General features: G+C 33.3%; 5 protein-coding genes across 7 annotated transcripts; 3 read left to right on the top strand and 2 right to left on the bottom strand.

Annotated features, from left to right (window-relative positions):
• The first annotated feature begins 1,101 nt into the window (after positions 1-1,101).
• Positions 1,102-2,340, top strand: LOC108778068 (uncharacterized). Its single transcript, XM_018545157.1, has 3 exons — positions 1,102-1,325; positions 1,421-1,510; positions 2,042-2,340. Exons 1-3 carry the CDS (start codon positions 1,114-1,116, stop codon positions 2,097-2,099), a joined length of 360 nt encoding a protein of 119 aa, XP_018400659.1. The 5' UTR covers positions 1,102-1,113; the 3' UTR covers positions 2,100-2,340.
• A 54-nt stretch (positions 2,341-2,394) lies between these two features.
• Positions 2,395-8,644, bottom strand: fmt (phosphatase 6 regulatory subunit 1-like protein fmt). 3 transcript variants are annotated; one of them, XM_018545153.1, is made up of 18 exons: positions 8,122-8,644; positions 7,935-8,014; positions 7,677-7,828; positions 7,426-7,547; positions 6,979-7,149; positions 6,685-6,863; positions 6,492-6,605; positions 6,279-6,408; positions 6,032-6,184; positions 5,826-5,936; positions 5,680-5,744; positions 5,387-5,588; positions 5,089-5,178; positions 4,904-5,001; positions 4,658-4,739; positions 4,351-4,576; positions 3,867-4,263; positions 2,395-3,786 (listed from the first exon to the last, which is right to left on the bottom strand). In XM_018545153.1, exons 1-18 carry the CDS (start codon positions 8,179-8,181, stop codon positions 3,633-3,635), a joined length of 2,586 nt encoding a protein of 861 aa, XP_018400655.1. In that variant the 5' UTR covers positions 8,182-8,644; the 3' UTR covers positions 2,395-3,632. The 3 variants fall into 3 exon arrangements, with proteins under 3 accessions (XP_018400655.1, XP_018400657.1, XP_018400656.1); XM_018545155.1 differs by having other exon boundaries at positions 4,658-4,697; XM_018545154.1 differs by having other exon boundaries at positions 4,904-4,983.
• Positions 8,645-9,302: 658 nt separating this feature from the next.
• kud (oligosaccharyltransferase subunit 5 kud) lies at positions 9,303-9,804 on the top strand. The gene is made up of 2 exons (XM_018545091.1): positions 9,303-9,312; positions 9,536-9,804. Exons 1-2 carry the CDS (start codon positions 9,309-9,311, stop codon positions 9,772-9,774), a joined length of 243 nt encoding a protein of 80 aa, XP_018400593.1. The 5' UTR covers positions 9,303-9,308; the 3' UTR covers positions 9,775-9,804.
• Positions 9,805-10,326: 522 nt separating this feature from the next.
• Positions 10,327-13,031, bottom strand: TSG101 (tumor susceptibility gene 101). Its single transcript, XM_018545013.1, has 8 exons — positions 12,740-13,031; positions 12,566-12,650; positions 12,257-12,322; positions 12,003-12,166; positions 11,811-11,931; positions 11,490-11,719; positions 11,023-11,378; positions 10,327-10,914 (listed from the first exon to the last, which is right to left on the bottom strand). Exons 1-8 carry the CDS (start codon positions 12,791-12,793, stop codon positions 10,728-10,730), a joined length of 1,263 nt encoding a protein of 420 aa, XP_018400515.1. The 5' UTR covers positions 12,794-13,031; the 3' UTR covers positions 10,327-10,727.
• A 1,891-nt stretch (positions 13,032-14,922) lies between these two features.
• Mgat4a (alpha-1,3-mannosyl-glycoprotein 4-beta-N-acetylglucosaminyltransferase a) lies at positions 14,923-18,763 on the top strand. Its single transcript, XM_018544982.1, has 10 exons — positions 14,923-14,962; positions 15,777-16,378; positions 16,776-16,822; positions 16,905-17,215; positions 17,295-17,425; positions 17,523-17,630; positions 17,711-17,904; positions 17,976-18,112; positions 18,192-18,307; positions 18,385-18,763. The coding sequence occupies exons 2-10, from the start codon at positions 15,845-15,847 to the stop codon at positions 18,412-18,414; spliced, it is 1,608 nt and encodes a 535-aa protein (XP_018400484.1). The 5' UTR covers positions 14,923-14,962; positions 15,777-15,844; the 3' UTR covers positions 18,415-18,763.
• The last annotated feature ends 151 nt before the right edge of the window (positions 18,764-18,914 follow it).

The following is an 18,914-nucleotide window of genomic DNA, read 5'->3' as shown; positions in this document are numbered from 1 at the left end:
TATATAATAATGTGTAATAAGATTTGCTGGTTGAGTTATATGTCTTTAATTAAAGAGAGAAGTTGTGTTTTTATTATTCCAAACTAAAACCTATTTTCTACTTTATTTCCTTTCATTTGATATTTTTTTCTCGATTAATTTTATAATAACAATAAACCTTATTTGAAGTACTTGCGTACACATTTGTTAATTATTGCTGACGTACGTACATATAACGTCTCCAGTCATTTTGATTAAAATAGTATTTGATGAGGTACCGGATTTTTGCAGAATGTAATACTGTATAATTAAATATATATACGCATCGATATATCCGTATCCAAATGACGCGATTTGTTTGCGTAACCACGCTAATTCAATTATCACGTTTAAAACGGCAAGATACGAAGACAAAATTGGACGGAGTCTCAAAGTCTGTTTTAAAAAATTTAACTTCTTCCGATATTACTTTCATGCTTCATCCAAATATTGAGAAGTATACAAGAGATAGAAATACACGTCTGTTAAAATTTATACACCAAATAATATCAGAAATCAGGGGGAATATTAATATCAATGATCTCTTATATATATAATTAATCTATTGCCGCGTTAAGAATATTTAGCTCGTCTATAATGGTATGTGTGTCACCGTGAAAAATATACATTTTACGTTAAATACATTAGGGATTTCCTCGAAAACCTTGAACGAGTTATCAGTGTGACATTTTCATTAATAAGCTTGTCGCGGGAAAATTACAGAGCCGCTTTATGAAGCGCCGGCGTACAATTGTATACAATTTGCACGCGTCACTTTCTATTATCTAATGTCATGTTCTTGGAAGTTAATTATACATATAGCTGCTAGTATAATTTTTCTTTTAACGAAAAATCGAATCAAAATTTTCGTATCAGCCGTTTTTTCACAAATAAAACATTTTCGTTGAAATTCAACAGCAGCTGCATATCGTTCAATGCGCAACCAGGAAATTTTCCGCAACCACTTATGAACCGATCGAGAATACGTAATGCAAAAGTATCTACGTATAAGACACGGTGGTGTTAATAAGAGACAAATGTCCATCGCTATAAAAGTCGCGGCCGAATTCGTTCGCAGCTTCGTATAGCTTTAAAATGTCGCGACTCGCTTCACATCGGTCTTTCTGGCCATCCTACATCGCGCTCTTATTATTTATATTAATATTAACGTCGATGACGTTGCAACAAGTGAATGCCATTCCTTTCCCGGATTTCGCGCATAATCAAGAGAACACGACCGAGAATTCGACGGAAAATTCGATGGATAGCTCGACGGACAATTCAACGATCTCATCCAACACCGACGTGTAAATCTCTTTTAATATTCCTTTAATGTATAATTAATACGTATATACTACAGTAATCTTATGTGCTGTAAAAAATAATTTCTTGCCGTCTTTAGATACGTGATAAAAGCTGTAGTTTACGAGATTGGAATTCTCACGGACACGGATAATACAACGAGTAGCGAAAGCAGCGAAAGTACCGAAAGGTAACACATTTCATTTATTTTACGTATAGTCTTTGCTTCCCCACATATATCACTTTTATTTATCCGAAGGACGTCCAGGATCACATTCTAAAATTTTATTCTGAGTAAAAAGAGTTGACTCCATGGACCAGTATTCGTAGGCGGTTTTTATTTAAGATCTGTCTTAAGATGCTAATATGGTTTTGTTTTTCCTTCTTCTTGTTGTTCAAGACATCATAAGACATTTATCATAAGACATTATTTAAGACGATCTGAAAATAAAGAATCAATGATGAATGAATTCTTATACTCAAAGTAAAGTTTTGAAACGTACATATGGACAGTTTAATGAATCAGTATTTTTTTAAAAGAAGACTATGTTGAAAAATAAATCAAATTTTGATTTTGAAAAAAGTATTAAAAAAGTTCTGGAAATCTTTAGAACTCTCGTCCCTTGAGAGAGTCTATACATTTCCATTAAAAAAAGAAAGCCACGCTTTTACTTTCGAACAGTAACTTCAATGTCATCATCTTTTTTTTTGTGCTTTGCAGACAAGAGAAAATCGACATATCGTTGTATAGTTCACCGCAGGAAGACGAATTCTCCTAATCTCAACGAATTTTTTCTATTGAAGCGACAGAAACTGGATCCTACATCTAAACGTGGATAGAGAGGCAAAAATTAAAACGTGAAACGTAAAGACTGCGCATACACGACGACGTTACCGGGATAGACATGTTTAGTAAATCGATAATTATATATCGTATAAGATATATATAGAACGTAAAGACAACGCAGAGTGCAATGTACGCAATTTATAAATTTCGATATTAAACTTGTAATGCTGTGACACGTGCATTTTCTTAGGATTTTAGAACAATGTTTTATTAGCTTTTTTTTTTCATTTAATTATGAACAATATTTCGTGTACAACGCTATAAACACATTGCTGCTGCAAAATCTGCGAGGCAGAAGAAAGTCGTGGAACAATCAGGTAACATAATTCGTAGAATGATCTCTCGAAGAATGATGGATATACATAAGGTAGCTCAATCGAAGCATGCGCGACGCTTTGACTTTTTGGTTCCTGCAATTTAACTATTCACTTCTGGAAGATCTTGATGAAAGACTTTCAACGCGTCGCTTAAAGATACGTATAAATCTTTCTTTTTTTTTCTTTTTTTTTTTCGTTATTTCGGAATGCAAACAAACGCGCAAGTTCGTCAAGAGCTCTCGATTAATACGATATCATGTACAAATTTCGACTGATTATTACGACAAAAAGGTAATAAAAATACTCTCGATTTTCTCTCTCCTCTCTTCTTTCTGCTTGTATCGTATCGTTGAACTAACGTACACTCAGTTAAACAGTAGGCACTGCACCTAAGTACCTTTGCCTTATCGAAGGAATAAGCAAAAGCACCAGTTTGTGAAATACCGGTCTTATATAATATTAAACAGCGTTACGATAACTCTTTTCTCTTATGTTTCTCATCCGCTTTTTAAATATATAAACATATAGTAAATGTTCCGCGTATGTGTGTTCATCTAGGTGTAAAAAATCAATTGAATATGTCACGAGTGGAGCAAGCGGATGCGAAATTCATCCATCATTTCTCTCTTTACAAATTGTCTATATAAATCGCACAAAAATGTTGCGATTTATCTCTCTCTCTCCATTCTTCGCTTTCTTTGTTAGAAATCAGTTATCAGTTACGTATAAATAACAATTTACGAAACTCTTAACAATAATTGTAAAATATATGGGACAGAGGGAGGACTTGATTTTCGCAGGGATACTTATAGATGTTGGCTATTCAAAGGGTGAGGTAAAAAGGGGATGGGATATACCTATATATAATAAACATCAAATTATTCGCTAAGTGTAGTTGAGCGTCGATCATTTTTCGGCATTCCGGATTTATTTTAAGAGATACCCTGCAGCGGGACCATAATGTACCCAGCATCAACGTTTTCTTAAAGCATAATTAACGTGGTGTCTAATGAAAAATAGAGAAGGCGCAATATGCATCCGATCAATCGTTTACGATTCGATACTGATATGATTCTCTCTCCTTTCTCCCCCCCCCCTCCCCCTCTCCTATTGTCACAAATCATTTAACATAGGCAGGGGGGAACGTTTCATTTAGCGTCTTTAGGCACCGGTATGGCGTCAACAGTGCTAGTGGATGTGCTTTCTAACGAAGCGGCTGGAACTTGTTCAATTGACGGCTTTTCATTCTCTATATTCTTCGTATCCATTGCAGCTTCGCTTTTCTCCGTGTCCTTAAAATCACTAGAAGAAACAAATCATTTCAGATTGGATAGATTAAATATAAATACCTATTATTATGCTATAATACATATAATACATACCTATTGACCGATAACTCGCTAGGATTGACGTTCTCATTCGCAAAAATTGTTTTGTGCTCGTCACTTTTACTGTCATGGAGATTAATTTCCGCAACTGGTAACTTCGTCTCGACTACTTGACTATCTACATAGTCTGTGATCTTTTCGTTACCATCCCCAACACTTTCACTACAAGCTAAATTCTTTCCCGTTAGATTGACAGCTGTTGCTTCTGATGTTTCCTCTTTAAGTTCGTCACAAGGCTTTTTGTCTTCACTCACGGTATTCTCTATACTCAAGGTATTTTCGAAATTTTCGAAATTAGCCCATCCAGTAGATTCTACTGGTTCCGACGGTACCACATCCCATGGATTGACTGGTGTAAGTATAGTGTTCGGTGGTTCGGGATTGTTCCAAGCTAAAATTACATAAATCGTTTCGATAAAATTTTGATCAAATAAGATTTTTTCATTAAATAAAATAAGAATTCTTGATGGAAACATACGATCTGTCGTTTCAACTTCCATATTCATGTTGCGTGGTTCCTCCTCCGACGAACTAGAATCCTCCGATGAATTAGAATCATCCGATGAACTAGAATCTTGATGTTGCTGCTTTGAATGCCAATCTCGTTTGTCCACCACGGTCTGAAACGTCAACTCGCCCTCGTCTCCCCACTCTAAGCCACTGCCGCAATCCTCGAGGCCGGCTTTTTGTTTTTGTTGGCACAGCTTTAACAAAAAATTATCAATTTTTTTTCAATTTCAAATATAATACAACATGTATTCGATAACAGTTGAAAAGCTATTTACCTTATTGAACATATCTTCCCGCTTGTCGAGATCTTCTTCACTGAGATTAAAGGCCAACGTTGTTAATTGGTCAACTGGATTACTATAATATTATACCTCTTAACGAAAACAGTGGGAAGAGAAATAACTATGGCAATATTAAGGTTGCGTTCTTCTCATACGCGTTTTTTCTTGCTTCTTGTAAGTTCTATAATCGCGGACCTAGTAGTGCTATATTTTTTAATAAAATCTTGCATGTATACTTACTGAAGTGCGTCATCACCATCGTTAAACTCATCGTCATGGAATCCAAAATTCTCGATGAATGGAGGTGTTATTTGTTGACCCTGATAATTGGAGTACATCTAATAATCACAAGAATCCGTACGTATAAATAAAGAACTAAATAATCTGTATTTACGTATCAATAATATATGAACGTAATCGCTGACCTGTTGAATGTATGTCTCTTGCGAGTAAGAGTTGTATTCATTAGGATTTTCCTCGGAGCTCATCAGGTACACGTCGGGAGTTTGATCACCCTAAAAATCCCATTATAATTAAAGGCTATTCTCTCATTGTAGTCATATTATGACATAATACAATAAAAGAAAAAAATTAAAATTTTTTTGTCATAAATCAATATTATATATAAACGAGTGATATTACAATTACACGTTATTTCTAAATCCATAAAGGCAATGTACTTACGAGAAAAAAAAAACAATATACAATCTCATTATTACATACCATCATTACAGTTTGATGAACTTTATTAATTTCCACCAACTGTACACTCACAAGGTTTTCCCATCTAGTAAGACACTCGGGTGTTACATTGTTCTTTAAGAAGCTGGTCAGTATATTATTTTTTTCACATTGGGTGACGATATTGTTTGCGATATTAATTAAATGTCCCATGTAACCTTGACGAACACCATTTTCCTTGTTTCTGCAATCAAATTTCGAAGTTATAATCCTGAATTCTTTATTGCAATATATGCGAAATATTCCGCTAAATTTAATACTTTCGGTAATCTTACTGTTTACTCTCGTTTTTATCCCAAGCTTCTAAGATTCTCTCTATTAATTTGCACTTGATAAATATCTGAAAATTAAGACGTTCAAATTATTTAGCACGTTCCTTCATACCATAATTTATTTCCATATTATAAGAGATATAACTCACATTATTATAGATAATATCATTATCCCGTTGTCCACAATTAATAGCTAAGGCCAGGCACTGTTGTACTTGCGTATGTAAGAAATTATTCCAGGTATATTTGAAAAACAGATCCTATAATACATTTTGATTAAGAATAAGTAAACAAAAATGACGAAATAATAATAAAAACTATTAATGATATTTATACTCATATAATATGATCTTACCAACAATGTTTGGAATGTTCCCAAATTTTCTAAACTTTCATGGATTTTTAAATTCTCTGTCGCTAGTAAAGCACTTAACAACTTTGCTACATGCAAACGAGTGTTTCCCAAAGGACATTCTAATAGTCCAACGGTTGTTTTAACGGCAGGTTTCTAAACAATAAAAATGTTATCGCTTTTAAAATAATATCAAATAAAAAATTTATATATATATATATATTTTTTAATGTTTATAAGTCATTCTTACATATGGCGGCTCTAGAAGAAGTTTGTGAAGATGTTCCAAATATGGTAAGATAGCATTCGAAATTTTAATACACTGCTCATTATCTGTAGTGTCTTCTCCATTACCGTGTACATCCCCTTCATTTGATGCGCTGCAAAGAATTCAAGCTATTGTATATTATGCTTTATTTATAAAACGTAATTTTGTACTATAAACTATATAAAAACATCGTACTTGCTGGCCCTTTGACCTAAAAGTACCAAAAGTACTTGTATTCCACCGACAATACTACTTTCTACCTTTTCTGCTGTTAGAATAGTTTCCAGCAATAGACTCACAGTTTCTCCTCTGTGTAACAAAATATATATTATTTGCAAATATTTTGTGTAAACAATAAATTATCTTAAATTTGCAACAATAAACTTACGATTCTAAAGTATTCAAAATAGGATCTGGATCAGCACGTTCTGTGGATGTACGTTGAGTTTCTCTAGCTACTGTCACCATATCGCAAAGTAATTGTGCCGCGTTAGCGTGTTTGGCTACTTCTGAAGTAGGTGCTAACAATTTTACCAGTCTTTGCACTAAATGTTGGCTATCTAGCCACTATCAAAGAGATATAAACACATATGTTAAAAAAATTTAATTATGCAATAATTTAATTATGTAACAATAGCCACATATATAAACAAAAATTTTTTTAATATAGAAAATATCTTACATTTAATATGTTTTGACGCATATCACTGCCCTCAACCTGAGTAACAAGTTTGAGTACTAAGTCCATGATAGCCGAAGTCTCTAAATGTTGCAACAACAGATCTACACATCTCTGACGACTTTTAAGGAATTCTAAAACCTGTAAGCATGTGAACTGATAGGAATACCAATTCTGGATTAGATGGAAATATATAGGACGGATAGGCATATGAATAATAAAGGAAAGGTAAGAAAAAGTTTATTATTTAATTAATATTTGTTATCAAATAAAATATCTCAAAAAAAAGTTAATATTAAGTATAACTGATTGAACTTAAAATATATATACTACCTAAGTCATTTTTTATTTTTACATTGAAAATTGTATTGTATATTGTATGAAAATTGTACTGAAAATATGTATTACAATTTTCAATGTAAAAATAAAAAATGTTAAAAAAATAATTACCTGGTCACTTTTACGAGCAACAAGTACTCCGATAGTTTTACTGAAAAATGACGCAAGTAGTGGATTTAATGGTTGATCTGTATCTATGAAAGAATATAATTTGGCCAAAAGTGCCTCGTCACCTGAAAAAGATTCAAGAAACATATTTATTAAATTTAGATAATTTTGATAAAGAAATATATAAAATTTATCTAATTTTATAAATACTCTTCTAATCATTAGATATACATATAATAGAGCTCAGAATATACCTGCCAGTTTCTCATTCAATGTAGGCACATCACATGTAAGCAACTCGCAGGCAACATTGGGATACTTGTAACGCCAACGTTCTTCGATGTCGGTGGATGGTTCTTTAGTGGTTAACGTAACTAATTCTTCCATAACGGCAGGCCTCGTAAGACTATTAATTACACATTGCAATAATTTTGATTTTTTAAAAAGATACTGTATGGAATAAAAGCTCGATGCAAAATCAGATCTAAAGAAACAGCAATAATTTTACTTACTATTCAACCAGTTTTTTATTTTGGCTCTTGCATTCTTGGAGGATGTCCTCTTCATCCATCAGTTCGTGAAGTGTGACATCCTGCAATCGAGTAACCGATTAGATACTGTCTAACGAGGCTCCAAAGGGAGGGAGGAAAAAGAAAGGCTCCCTCGTGGGGGAAGTATAACAAGGAGAGAGTCACTTACCTCTTTGTTGAGCAATGCCTCGATATGCGGCGATGACACATAATTATTCGTCCAGAACATGATGCTGACCGTAGGTATGCGCTACCTCTGCGGCTTAATATCTAAATGTGTCGTGATTTATCGTAGCCCGGGACGATCGTCAGACTCACATCGGCGTGGCGTGGGGACGCACGCACGGGGAAAGGAAAATGGTGCAACACGTCGCGTAAATTCGTTCGGCCGACGAGCGACTAACATCGCATGCACGCGTATATCGGATTCCTGTTGATTCTCTTTAGCACCGTCTGGTCTGAAAACCGCTGTCGTCACGCACACACCACTTCCTCGCGACCACTCGGTACGCGATCACGCAACTGATCCAGCGGTCTCTCGCAGCCACCCCGATCGTTCCTGACAGTTGCGACGTAGACAAGTCGAACGCGGACTGCTTGGGACTGAGTGCTGCCGTAAGACGATGCACAACGATGCCAGGCCAGAACCAACGAGAGAACGAAGTACGATCAAACGCGGTTGGACGTGGTTGAACGTGATGACCACCGGACGCTCTCCACAGCTCTCCAGCGCGAACAGGCGCTCGAGCGCGGAACACGACGTACGAGAAGCGCGGAGACTCCTTCCTTTCTTCATCCAGAGTTCGTCCTTTCTTCTCCAAAAGTCCGAAACCGTTAACTGCACTCTGCTGCACTTGCGGCGTTTAAAATAGAAAGTATACGTGCAAAAGGAGGACGCAAAACGAACTATCTGAACGATTTAAATAATACTTTTTTTTTTTCATACTTTCTATATTCAGGATGAAGAAAGTATCCACATATTTTGTATTTTTACGAAAAACAATGTAGCGCATTGAAGGTAATTGTAATGATTGTATGGCCGTTTTATCGACTGAGACAGTCAAAACGAAATATTTGCGAAAATGCTAATATTTACTGTATGATTGATGCAAGATGACGTCACAGTAGAGGACAAATATTTTTATTCCGCTAACCACCTCGGTAATTTTACGCGCTATGCTTAACCTAACCTAATACCGGCTGATGCCACGATCAGCCACGATATCAGCCTATGCACAGTATATGCATATGAGTATATGTGCGTTTGATTTGATTGTCGTTGAGGTTTCGAAGTGTTTGGCACTTTGACCAGAGTATTTTCTTTCGAGCTACGTGGACACGCATCAGTTTCAAAAAATGGCAAGTGACAATTGTTATTCTTTACATGAACGATCGAAATTTCTTTTTTTAACTCTCGTAGAGTTATAGTGTAGGTTAATTCAAATCACATCTAACCTTAATCGTATTTACGTCAAGAAATACAAGAAAAAATATAAATCTGAACAGAGTATAGATATAAATATCTGTGTGCCAATCAGCTCTTCTGTTTCTGATTTAATTTTATTTAATGATTTTTTCTCAGGTGGAAATCGAGTCAATGATGAGATATGTCTCGCCGGTGAACCCAGCTGTTTTTCCTCTGTTGGCTGTGGTGCTATTAGGAATTGGAATATTTTTCACGGCCTGGTTCTTCGTGTATGAGGTTACCAGCACGAAATTCACACGAGATATATTCAAGGAAGCACTAATTTCATTGGTCGCAGCGTTATTCTCTAGCTTTGGAGTACTATTTCTATTGCTTTGGGTTGGAATTTATGTATAAATAATGTCGATAAGGAGTTAAAATTTCTACCGAGCAAATATTCATATATTTGTAAAAAAAAATATATATATATATATGAAATGTGAAATATGGTTTAAAGTTCTAAAAATATGGTTTAAGTTGGTTTAATTTGTTATTCTAATATAGATGGTACATAATATTGTAATTAAGATTAGAAAAATTTTTTGTAATTATCATTGCTGTAGACAATTGAACACAATTCTGAATATCTTATATTGTGCATAAGTTTATTCAATCTTTATCACAATGAAGGCATGTAATACAGGCACATACACAATGAGTTTTGTGGCACCTCGAGAAAATAAAGCAATTGTTTTCTATGAACATAAACTATAGCGTTATTAATCTCATCATGCAATATTATATGTGTAGTATAACATATAGGTCTGTGCAAAAAAATTACATTATCTACTTCCATATTTGAACGTGCTATAATTACTATCTTATCTTCATTAAACATATACATTCTATTAAATGTTCTTATAAAACAATTTTCCTTTCATTACATTATATGAAGAAGAATATGGCGTTTATTGTCGATAAAATAATCCTCTGTGCTTTTTGATACTAATATAAATTATACGTATTCTATTTTTACTATATAGCGCAATCAAAGACATAAAAAATGGACTGTGCAATCTATATCTAAGTAGTACTCGAGCAAATAAGACGAGATGATAATGAGAGAGAGAGAGAGAGAGAGAGAGAGAGAGAGAGAGAGAGATCATGGAAAATGGCCAATCTTCCTTTAATTCTTCCTCCAATTACAATGTTGAATGGAAAGATAGAAATTGGCCGTCTTCCAGTTTCTCTCTTTTATTGATACACAGATCTCGTAGTCCATTCTGATGTGTCTTTAAGCACAATGACATATTTTAGAACATAATGGAATATTGCAGCTCTCTAGAATGAAGTGCATGAGGAATATTTTTTTAACCGACTAAGCCGGCTTTTTGTCGACATCTCTGCATTAGTGCTCTCAACATAAATTGCCTACGTGATAGTTGCCGAACTTGTTTCAAGAATGCATCTAAATCTAAGATGCCAGACCGCAGTCCTTCAGCAAGATAATAAATAGCATCTTCCGTGGCTGCCTCTTCGGCAAAAGCATTCAGCATTCTGGAAATTAAATAATATTAATCAACTTATTTATTACAACATCAATTCATACTGAATAAAGTTATTTAGCTGTAAAATATAAATATATATATATATATATATGCTTACTGTTTATACAAAGGCGCTATAGCAGTAACAGCTTCATCAACATCTATCGACTGATTATCCGATAATTTGGCGATCTCTTTTTCTAATTCTGCTTCTTTATCTTGCAAGATATTCACATTTTTTTCGAGCTCCTGTTTCTCTATTTTGAGTTTGTCGAAAAGATTTGTTAAGTGCGACGAGCCGCTCGTTAGCTCTTGCTGCGTTCGTCGCAGCGTCTCAAGCTCGGCCTGTAACTGTGAGAACTGTTCTTTGAGTCGACGTCGAAGTTTATCCTCTACCGCGGACAGCAAGGATGCTCTTATATGCTCTTCTGTGATCGTGCCAGATCCACTGGAATTTGGTTGTACTGTCGGCGACTTGCAAGTAATTACAAATACTTATTTAATACACATATTAATTAATACTAAAATGTAAATATTTATTGTAAATGCTACTCAAGCTAAAAATAAATAACAATATTTGTATACCGGCTGCGTGACTGGTGGATATGGTGGATATGAACCACTGTAACCTTGTGATGGATAACTGGGCGTGGTTCCTGCATAGGAACCATATGAGCTTGGATACGGAAATCCTCCAGACGCTGTTTGGGGATACGGTGGATACACATTATTACCACTGGAGTATTGAGAAGTTGGTGGATATGGAGGAAAGCCAGAACTTGATACGTTTCCACCACCAGGTATAGGCATGAATGCTGCATGACAAGTTTATATGAGGTATTAAAATGAAACAGTAATAGAAATTGTTTTTTAATTCTTATTTCGAAACTCAGTAAATGTACTTACATTGAACAGGATATGGCGTCGAACTCTGTTGCATTTCTGATCTAGTCTTTGTATAAACTGGAGGCTGTTCCCCAAAGGTAACAATCATAACTTGAATTAAAGCAAGCAAATCTGAATTATGCTGTAACATAAAAGAAAACATAAATAAATCAATTAAATAATTGTTCATTTAATAATCAATAGTTTACTTACAGGCACCCAGTCATGAAGATATGGCAAATAGATTTTACCGTTGTGATCCACAAACATACTGACTTTAATATGCATATCTGCTGTTGGTTTAACGTAGCACATGGGTGCATTATTGGGATGAGTATCCATCAACCATATGCAGATTGGAATATTATAATAAGAGCCTTTAGAAAAGAGAAACAAGGAAGAAACAATATTTAATAACTTTATCATGCAATCAAAATTTATATCTAAAAATTATTCTTAAAAATTACCTTTAAAAACAACTGGTATAGTTCCTTGTAAGTTGAGTAGTTCCTTACGTGAGCCATCATTGAAAACTAGTATTGAATGGCAAATAAGTTTAATAAAATTAGGAATATCAAGAAGCAATCATATTTAACTTTTAAATTCCACACTGATACAAATTCGCACCAGCAAAAATACTTTTCTACAGAAAACATATATTTTGACTTATATTTAAAGACATAAAGCACAAATTCGTACCAGTGTGGAAGGTACAGTTGGTCGGAGGGTGGAATTTAAGGGTTAAGGTCATTATTATTGCAAATAATTTTACTTACCAAAAGGTTCGATTTTATACACCAAGCCTTGATAAGTATTCAAGACACTTATTACATGCGCCTTTGTTATATCTGGATTTTGATACTGAAAAACAATATTATGTTTTTATATTATAAAATTGATGTAATAATCATTATAACACGTTATTAATGTAATGATAAAATTATTTATACCTTAGATATTCCCTGTCTAATCCTCCCCTCATCAAACGGTGTCATTTTCACCATTTAGCGTAGCTAAAACCCGAGATAGCGACAGGATCTGCTATCTCCCTATCAGACGTGCCCTAATCACGTATCAGGATGATTTTTCACCCGTTGGAGTAATGTAAAGAAAGCAATTATTGGCGAACACGCTTGTGTTTGTGTTATCATCGACCGTCTCGATAGAAACTTGATACAATGAGATCATTAAAGGGACTGTGTTGCAAGAAATTTAATAATCTGTCATACACGAATGCACACGAAATGTCATCATGAAGTATTATAAATAATTTGGCATCACTGTCGTTCGAGCATGAACTACGCAAATTATCGAGAGCCTTAAACACGATGCGCTCGACCAATCGCAGTCAAGAGTTTCGAATGGCAGAATGGCAATCATTCGAAGACAAAAATCGAATAATTACAAGGAAAAAGTTAAATTATTATTAATAGTGTATAATAATTTATATTATATTCAAGTAATGAATTTCTGTATCATTTACTATAAACTGATGAAATAAAATATTATAATTACAATTATTAAAATTTAAAACGAGGCAGTATAATTATTACAAACAAAAGTTTGGTATCAAAATAATAAATGTATACAAACATAAATATGGTTTAAATTTACAAAATTACACGTAGTTCCTTGACCATATTCAGGAATATCAACAGCTTATTTAAAGTTTAATTAAAATATAGTAGCTCTTCCTTCTTTTGTAGCTAAGGTAAATATAAACATGACCGTACTAAATCGACTCTCACGAGATTATTACATTTCAATTTACTTTTTTTACACGTAATATTTTATATATAAATCATAATTGTAATAATAATTTTCATCTAACAACAAGTAAAACATTAATTGTGCTTTTCTATCATTATTACTGTTGACCATATTAGCTCCTATAGCTGCTATTATATTTAATTTTCTGTCTCTATAACATCGAATTTATGCAATGAATTAATTTTATTTCTGCAATAGACACTTAATTTCATTTTTTACCATTACTTTACAATCTTAATTTTTGTCTGACTATAATACACTTTAATCTATGAATCTTGAGAATCTTAATAAAATTTTAATAAAATATATATAATTTGTAATTAATTTGTTAAGTCTATATTCTATAATGAAGAAGACCGAAAAAAAGGATTAATTTATATAACTGTTAATTAAATTAATTTTTTATTGATAAATTATATAGATTATAAAGTGATTAAAATGTTTTTGAAAAGTGCGCACTATAGTAATTCTGAATATGGCGGACAGTTTCTAATCTCTTGAATATTCTATTCGAGGATTCTTGAGATTCTCGACTATGATTGGTCAATTCGTTTGTCTCGTTGCTTATGCTTTGTTTACGTATGATGACCTCCCCCATGCGTAGCTGGTTTGTGTGTGTACTGTGTACGCATTTTAGTCAAGCGCCGGTTTTAGACGGAGAAAAAAGAAAGGTATAATAAATACATCCATATATATTCATAAAAAATACATTTTTATGTACAGGACATGAATGTATGGCTCGAGTTAGTAATTCCATTCTATTTTCGTTAAATTATCGTTTTCAAATATTTATATGTCTTAAAATGAATAAAGAGAATGTATACTCTATTATATATACGCGATATTGTTTTTAATCAGCGTATAATTTCCGAATATATAAATGTATTAAAAATTAATCAATTATATATTGTTTTTTAGAATTATATTTAAGCTTTTTTCGAAAAAAAAGAACTCATAATTGTTAGTTCCTCTGAATTTTTTCAAATTTCTTGTCTTATTTTAGATTCTTGGATTTTTCAATTCACCTTTAAAAGAAAAAAAAAATGCTATAACACCCGTAATCAGGATTGATGTTTTTTGTCTTTTGATAATATTGGCTCTTTAATGCCCCGAGCACCTAGTATATTCCTATATACAGCAATATACAGTAGGCTCGACAAGCCGAAGTCCGAACGGGTTATGTTGGAGTTGGAGGTACGTGTGCGACAGGCATTGCTTCTTTTCCGTGAGGGAGCCTGAGAACGTGCGTTATCAGAGCCATTGTATGTCACGTATAAAGTGTGCTGCTATAAGATCCTTAATTGAGACGAACAGGACAAAGTTCCAGGGTGACGACAAGGCAATGTCGTCGCGACAAGCATTCGTCGACTGCGATCTCGAAGAAGGCTAAATGTCAAAATTATGTACGTTAATGTTTACGAGTAATTTTATCGACAGTAGTAGTATCTTCCTAGTGTATTATTTTTAAAATAATTATACTATACAAAGTAATTAAGAAACAATATAAGTAAGTGGCTCACAAAGTAAAGGCCGCAGCACACATTTTTGCATAACACATAAAGCATGTGCATAAGGAATTTCATTGGCCCATTTTCTTATGCATGAGTCAATGGACCAATCAAATTCTTTATGTATATGGTTTATGCATATGCAAAAGTGTGTGCTGTGGCCATAATTATTTTAAAGTAATATATATATAAATAATTATATATGTATGTTACTTTAAAATAATTACTTTGTGAGCCACTTACTTATATTGTTTTTTAATTACTTTGTGTCACTAATGACAGTTACGTTAGAGCTATGGTATACATCTGAAGAGTATAACTATTTTTAATAATTTTTGATAGAACTGAACCTACTTTTGTGATCCCTGTTAACAATTATTTTCTGATTATGTAGGCAATACTGTATTACCAAATTTGATTGTTACTTACCATTGTCTGTATAGCAAAATTACTTTCGAGATTGAGTCAAAAAAGATATTAGAGCTGCAGTTTTAGTCATTAAAGTAGCAGAACGTTTGTGACTAATTGTTTTAATTAAAACTAAATTAATTCATATTCAAATATATGTATATATAAACATATATTCATTTTGATAATCAGGAAATAATTGCAAAATTGAAAGAATCTTCTATATTTTTGAAATAAGTTAAGGTAATTATTGAATTTTTATGTGAAAAGTTATAACTTATATCGCAATTGTTGCTTCTAGATAATACTCATTTTTACTTTCCATCAATGGATGCCATCATGTAGAATGTAGAAGCAGAAAAGGAGAAGATGACACCGCATTTTACAACGCTAACTCCAGTGCGAAAGCGATGTGTAATCGTGCTGGTGTTAGTTTTGGTTCCATGTGCAATTTTGAATCTGCTGACACCATCAGACATGCGTGAGGAAGCCGTATTACAGAACAGCATCGCTGATTTGCAGGCCAAATTGGAGCATTTGCATGCCAAATACATTAGCAGTCAGGAAGAAATAAATTTGCTGTCGCATCAGTTGCTACAGCTGATCGAGAGCAATCACATTCTACCAGATCTGCAGTTGCTCATCAGCAATGGCACCTCCAACATTACCAATATCAAACTGCCTTCGATCTACAATTTTCTACCACATTTTCTAAATGATCCGAATAGCCTGCGTCCTGCGTTTGTGCAGAGCAAAGGTAGATCAGGGGTCAGCATGGTGTTGGGAGTACCGACGGTAAAACGCGAGGTTCAGTCCTATCTTATGGCAACTTTGAAAAATCTACTGGATCGTATGAACACTGTAGAGATTGCTGACACTCTCATCATCGTTTTAGTGGCTGAAGTAAGTGGAATCATTAATTACAAAAAAGCGTTTTTTCATTCGCGTTTTTTCATTTGAGACTTTGAACTGATATATTAATAAAGTTGTATAGAATAACCCAAAATTTGCAAATAAAAATACCATAGCAAAAATGTACTAAAAGAAGTTAAAATTTTATTTGTTATTTCGAGCAATATTTTGAGATATCAAGGTTTTAACTTTGCCTATTTTTGAATTATTATTAATTACCATGACTGATGAGCATCCATTCTGTAATTGTTGAAAACTATCCTTATATTTAAAAAATTACTACTTGAATTGAAAAAATAGCAAACAACATTTGAACTTAATTATTTATTTTTTATTTTGCAACATGCCATATTTATAGTATATATATATGTATATATTTTTTTTGCAGACAGACATTGATTATATAACATATGTTGCAAAGCAAATTGAAGTTCAGTGAGTTCATAAATTCGTATTTATCTTATTCAGTTTTATGTCAATACAGATTTCTTTTATAATAGAACTCTTTCTATTTTAGATTTCCAAACGAATGTGAAGCTGGCGTGATCGATGTGATATCACCATCATTATCCTATTATCCTAACTTATCAAAATTACGCGACACTCTCGGTGACGATCATCAACGTGTTATTTGGCGGTCCAAGCAAAATCTAGATTTTGCTTTCCTCATGTCCTATGCTCAGACTAAGGGCACGTTTTATGTACAATTAGAAGATGATATTTTAGCTAAGAAGAACTTCATAACTACTATGAAATCTTTTGCGTTACAGAAGATAGGTACAAAGGAAAACTGGTTTGTCCTCGATTTCTGTCAGCTCGGTTTTATCGGTATGGCATTGGTATAAATTGCACAGCGATAATGCGTACATATATTAAAGAAACATATTAATCCTGTTTGATATTGTAGGAAAATTGTTCAAATGTGTGGAACTTCCATGGCTAATTCAATTTTTTTTGATGTTCTACAATGATAAGCCTGTTGATTGGTTATTGGATCATTTGATATCGACAAAAGTCTGCAGTCTTGATATGGACCACGTTAGTGTCTTTATTATTATTATATAAATAATAACAATAATTACACACATTTAATAAAAAATATTGATCTTCTAAAGAAAAATTTTTATTACGGCAGAAACATTGCAAAATGGCTAAAGCAGAATTATGGGTACATTACAAACCTTCTCTCTTTCAACACATAGGGACGCATTCTTCCTTAAAAGGAAAAGTGCAAAAACTCAAAGTAATATCAGGTGTATTTATTCTTATAAAAAAAAAAGTACAATTATGATAATGTAACTAATGTCTAAATTATGTTTACAGGACAAACAATTTGGCAAAATAACACTATTTTACGCTCACGAGAATCCTGAGGCAATTGTAGAGACTCAAATCAAGCCTTATAAACAGTATACATTGCAAAAAGCATACAAGGGCGAGTCATTCTTTTGGGGTTTGTTACCTCAGCCGGGAGATCATTTAAAGTTTAAATTTTCGCATCCTATTTTTATAAAGAAGTAAGTTGCAAGTAGTATGATTGGACATTTTATTTTGGAAAATCATAATCATTTTATTATTTTGTGTGCAGGTACTTATTCAGAAGCGGAAATCCTGAACATCCTTCTGATCGATTTTACAATACAACCGTGGAAGTATTAACCGAGATGTCTCCGTTATTAGATAGAAATAGCAACGATGTGACGGAGGACGGTTATGTTATTATAGGTAATAAAAACGATACTACATATATTTTATAATTTAATAATTCGAAAGATTGTTAAAAAGAGTATATTGTACGAAATAGGTAAGTTTGATGTACTTGGTGTTGCCCAAGGGATCGTGGATCGAAGATTGGGTAAAGTTTCGGTACTTCGTTTAACCATACACAGTGAAAGTGAAAACTGGGCCATTTTATCCGAGGTAAAAAAGATTCCTGATAATAGATTTAAGATTATAATATTAAATTTCTCCTATGTTCTAAAAATATAATTTCTTAGATTCACATAGTAGAAGATCAGCCTAGTTGATTAAAAGATGAAGATTCTTGAGTGCTCCTTTGGTACCACCTACACGGTTAGCGTAAGCGACTGATATTTTTATAAATGTTTCTTAATAATTTATATATTTTTTTATTTTACTGTCATGTTATATATTTAAATGGATCAGTTAATTCAATGCCGTCCATTACAAAAGAGATAAATGTTTTGATGAATATGGTTAATATAATTGAAGCCGACCTTTAGATCGGCTGAGCATTTTAATGGCTTTTTTTTAAATACATGTGGCGTTTGTTAAAGCGTAAAAATCAGGTCGTAATGTAAGATTTGCTTCTGATATTCACACTTTTGCGAATATCCGGTTTACAAGTGTATACAATGGCACACTGTTGAGTTTGGAACTACATAGCGTAAGTGTTTCTTGCTTTCTGTAAGATTGTATTTTAGTTCAAAATTTAACTGACACTTGTGTACCTGTTGTTCGCGTGTTTCGATTCGCTCTCAATGTTCGCTATTAATTCACTCGTGTG

This window comes from Cyphomyrmex costatus, unplaced genomic scaffold (genome assembly GCF_001594065.2).
Source record: "Cyphomyrmex costatus isolate MS0001 unplaced genomic scaffold, Ccosl1.0 scaffold474, whole genome shotgun sequence".
NCBI lineage: Eukaryota > Metazoa > Arthropoda > Insecta > Hymenoptera > Formicidae > Cyphomyrmex > Cyphomyrmex costatus.
Note: the sequence above shows the minus strand (reverse complement) of the source record. Positions and strands in the feature narration are given on the sequence as shown.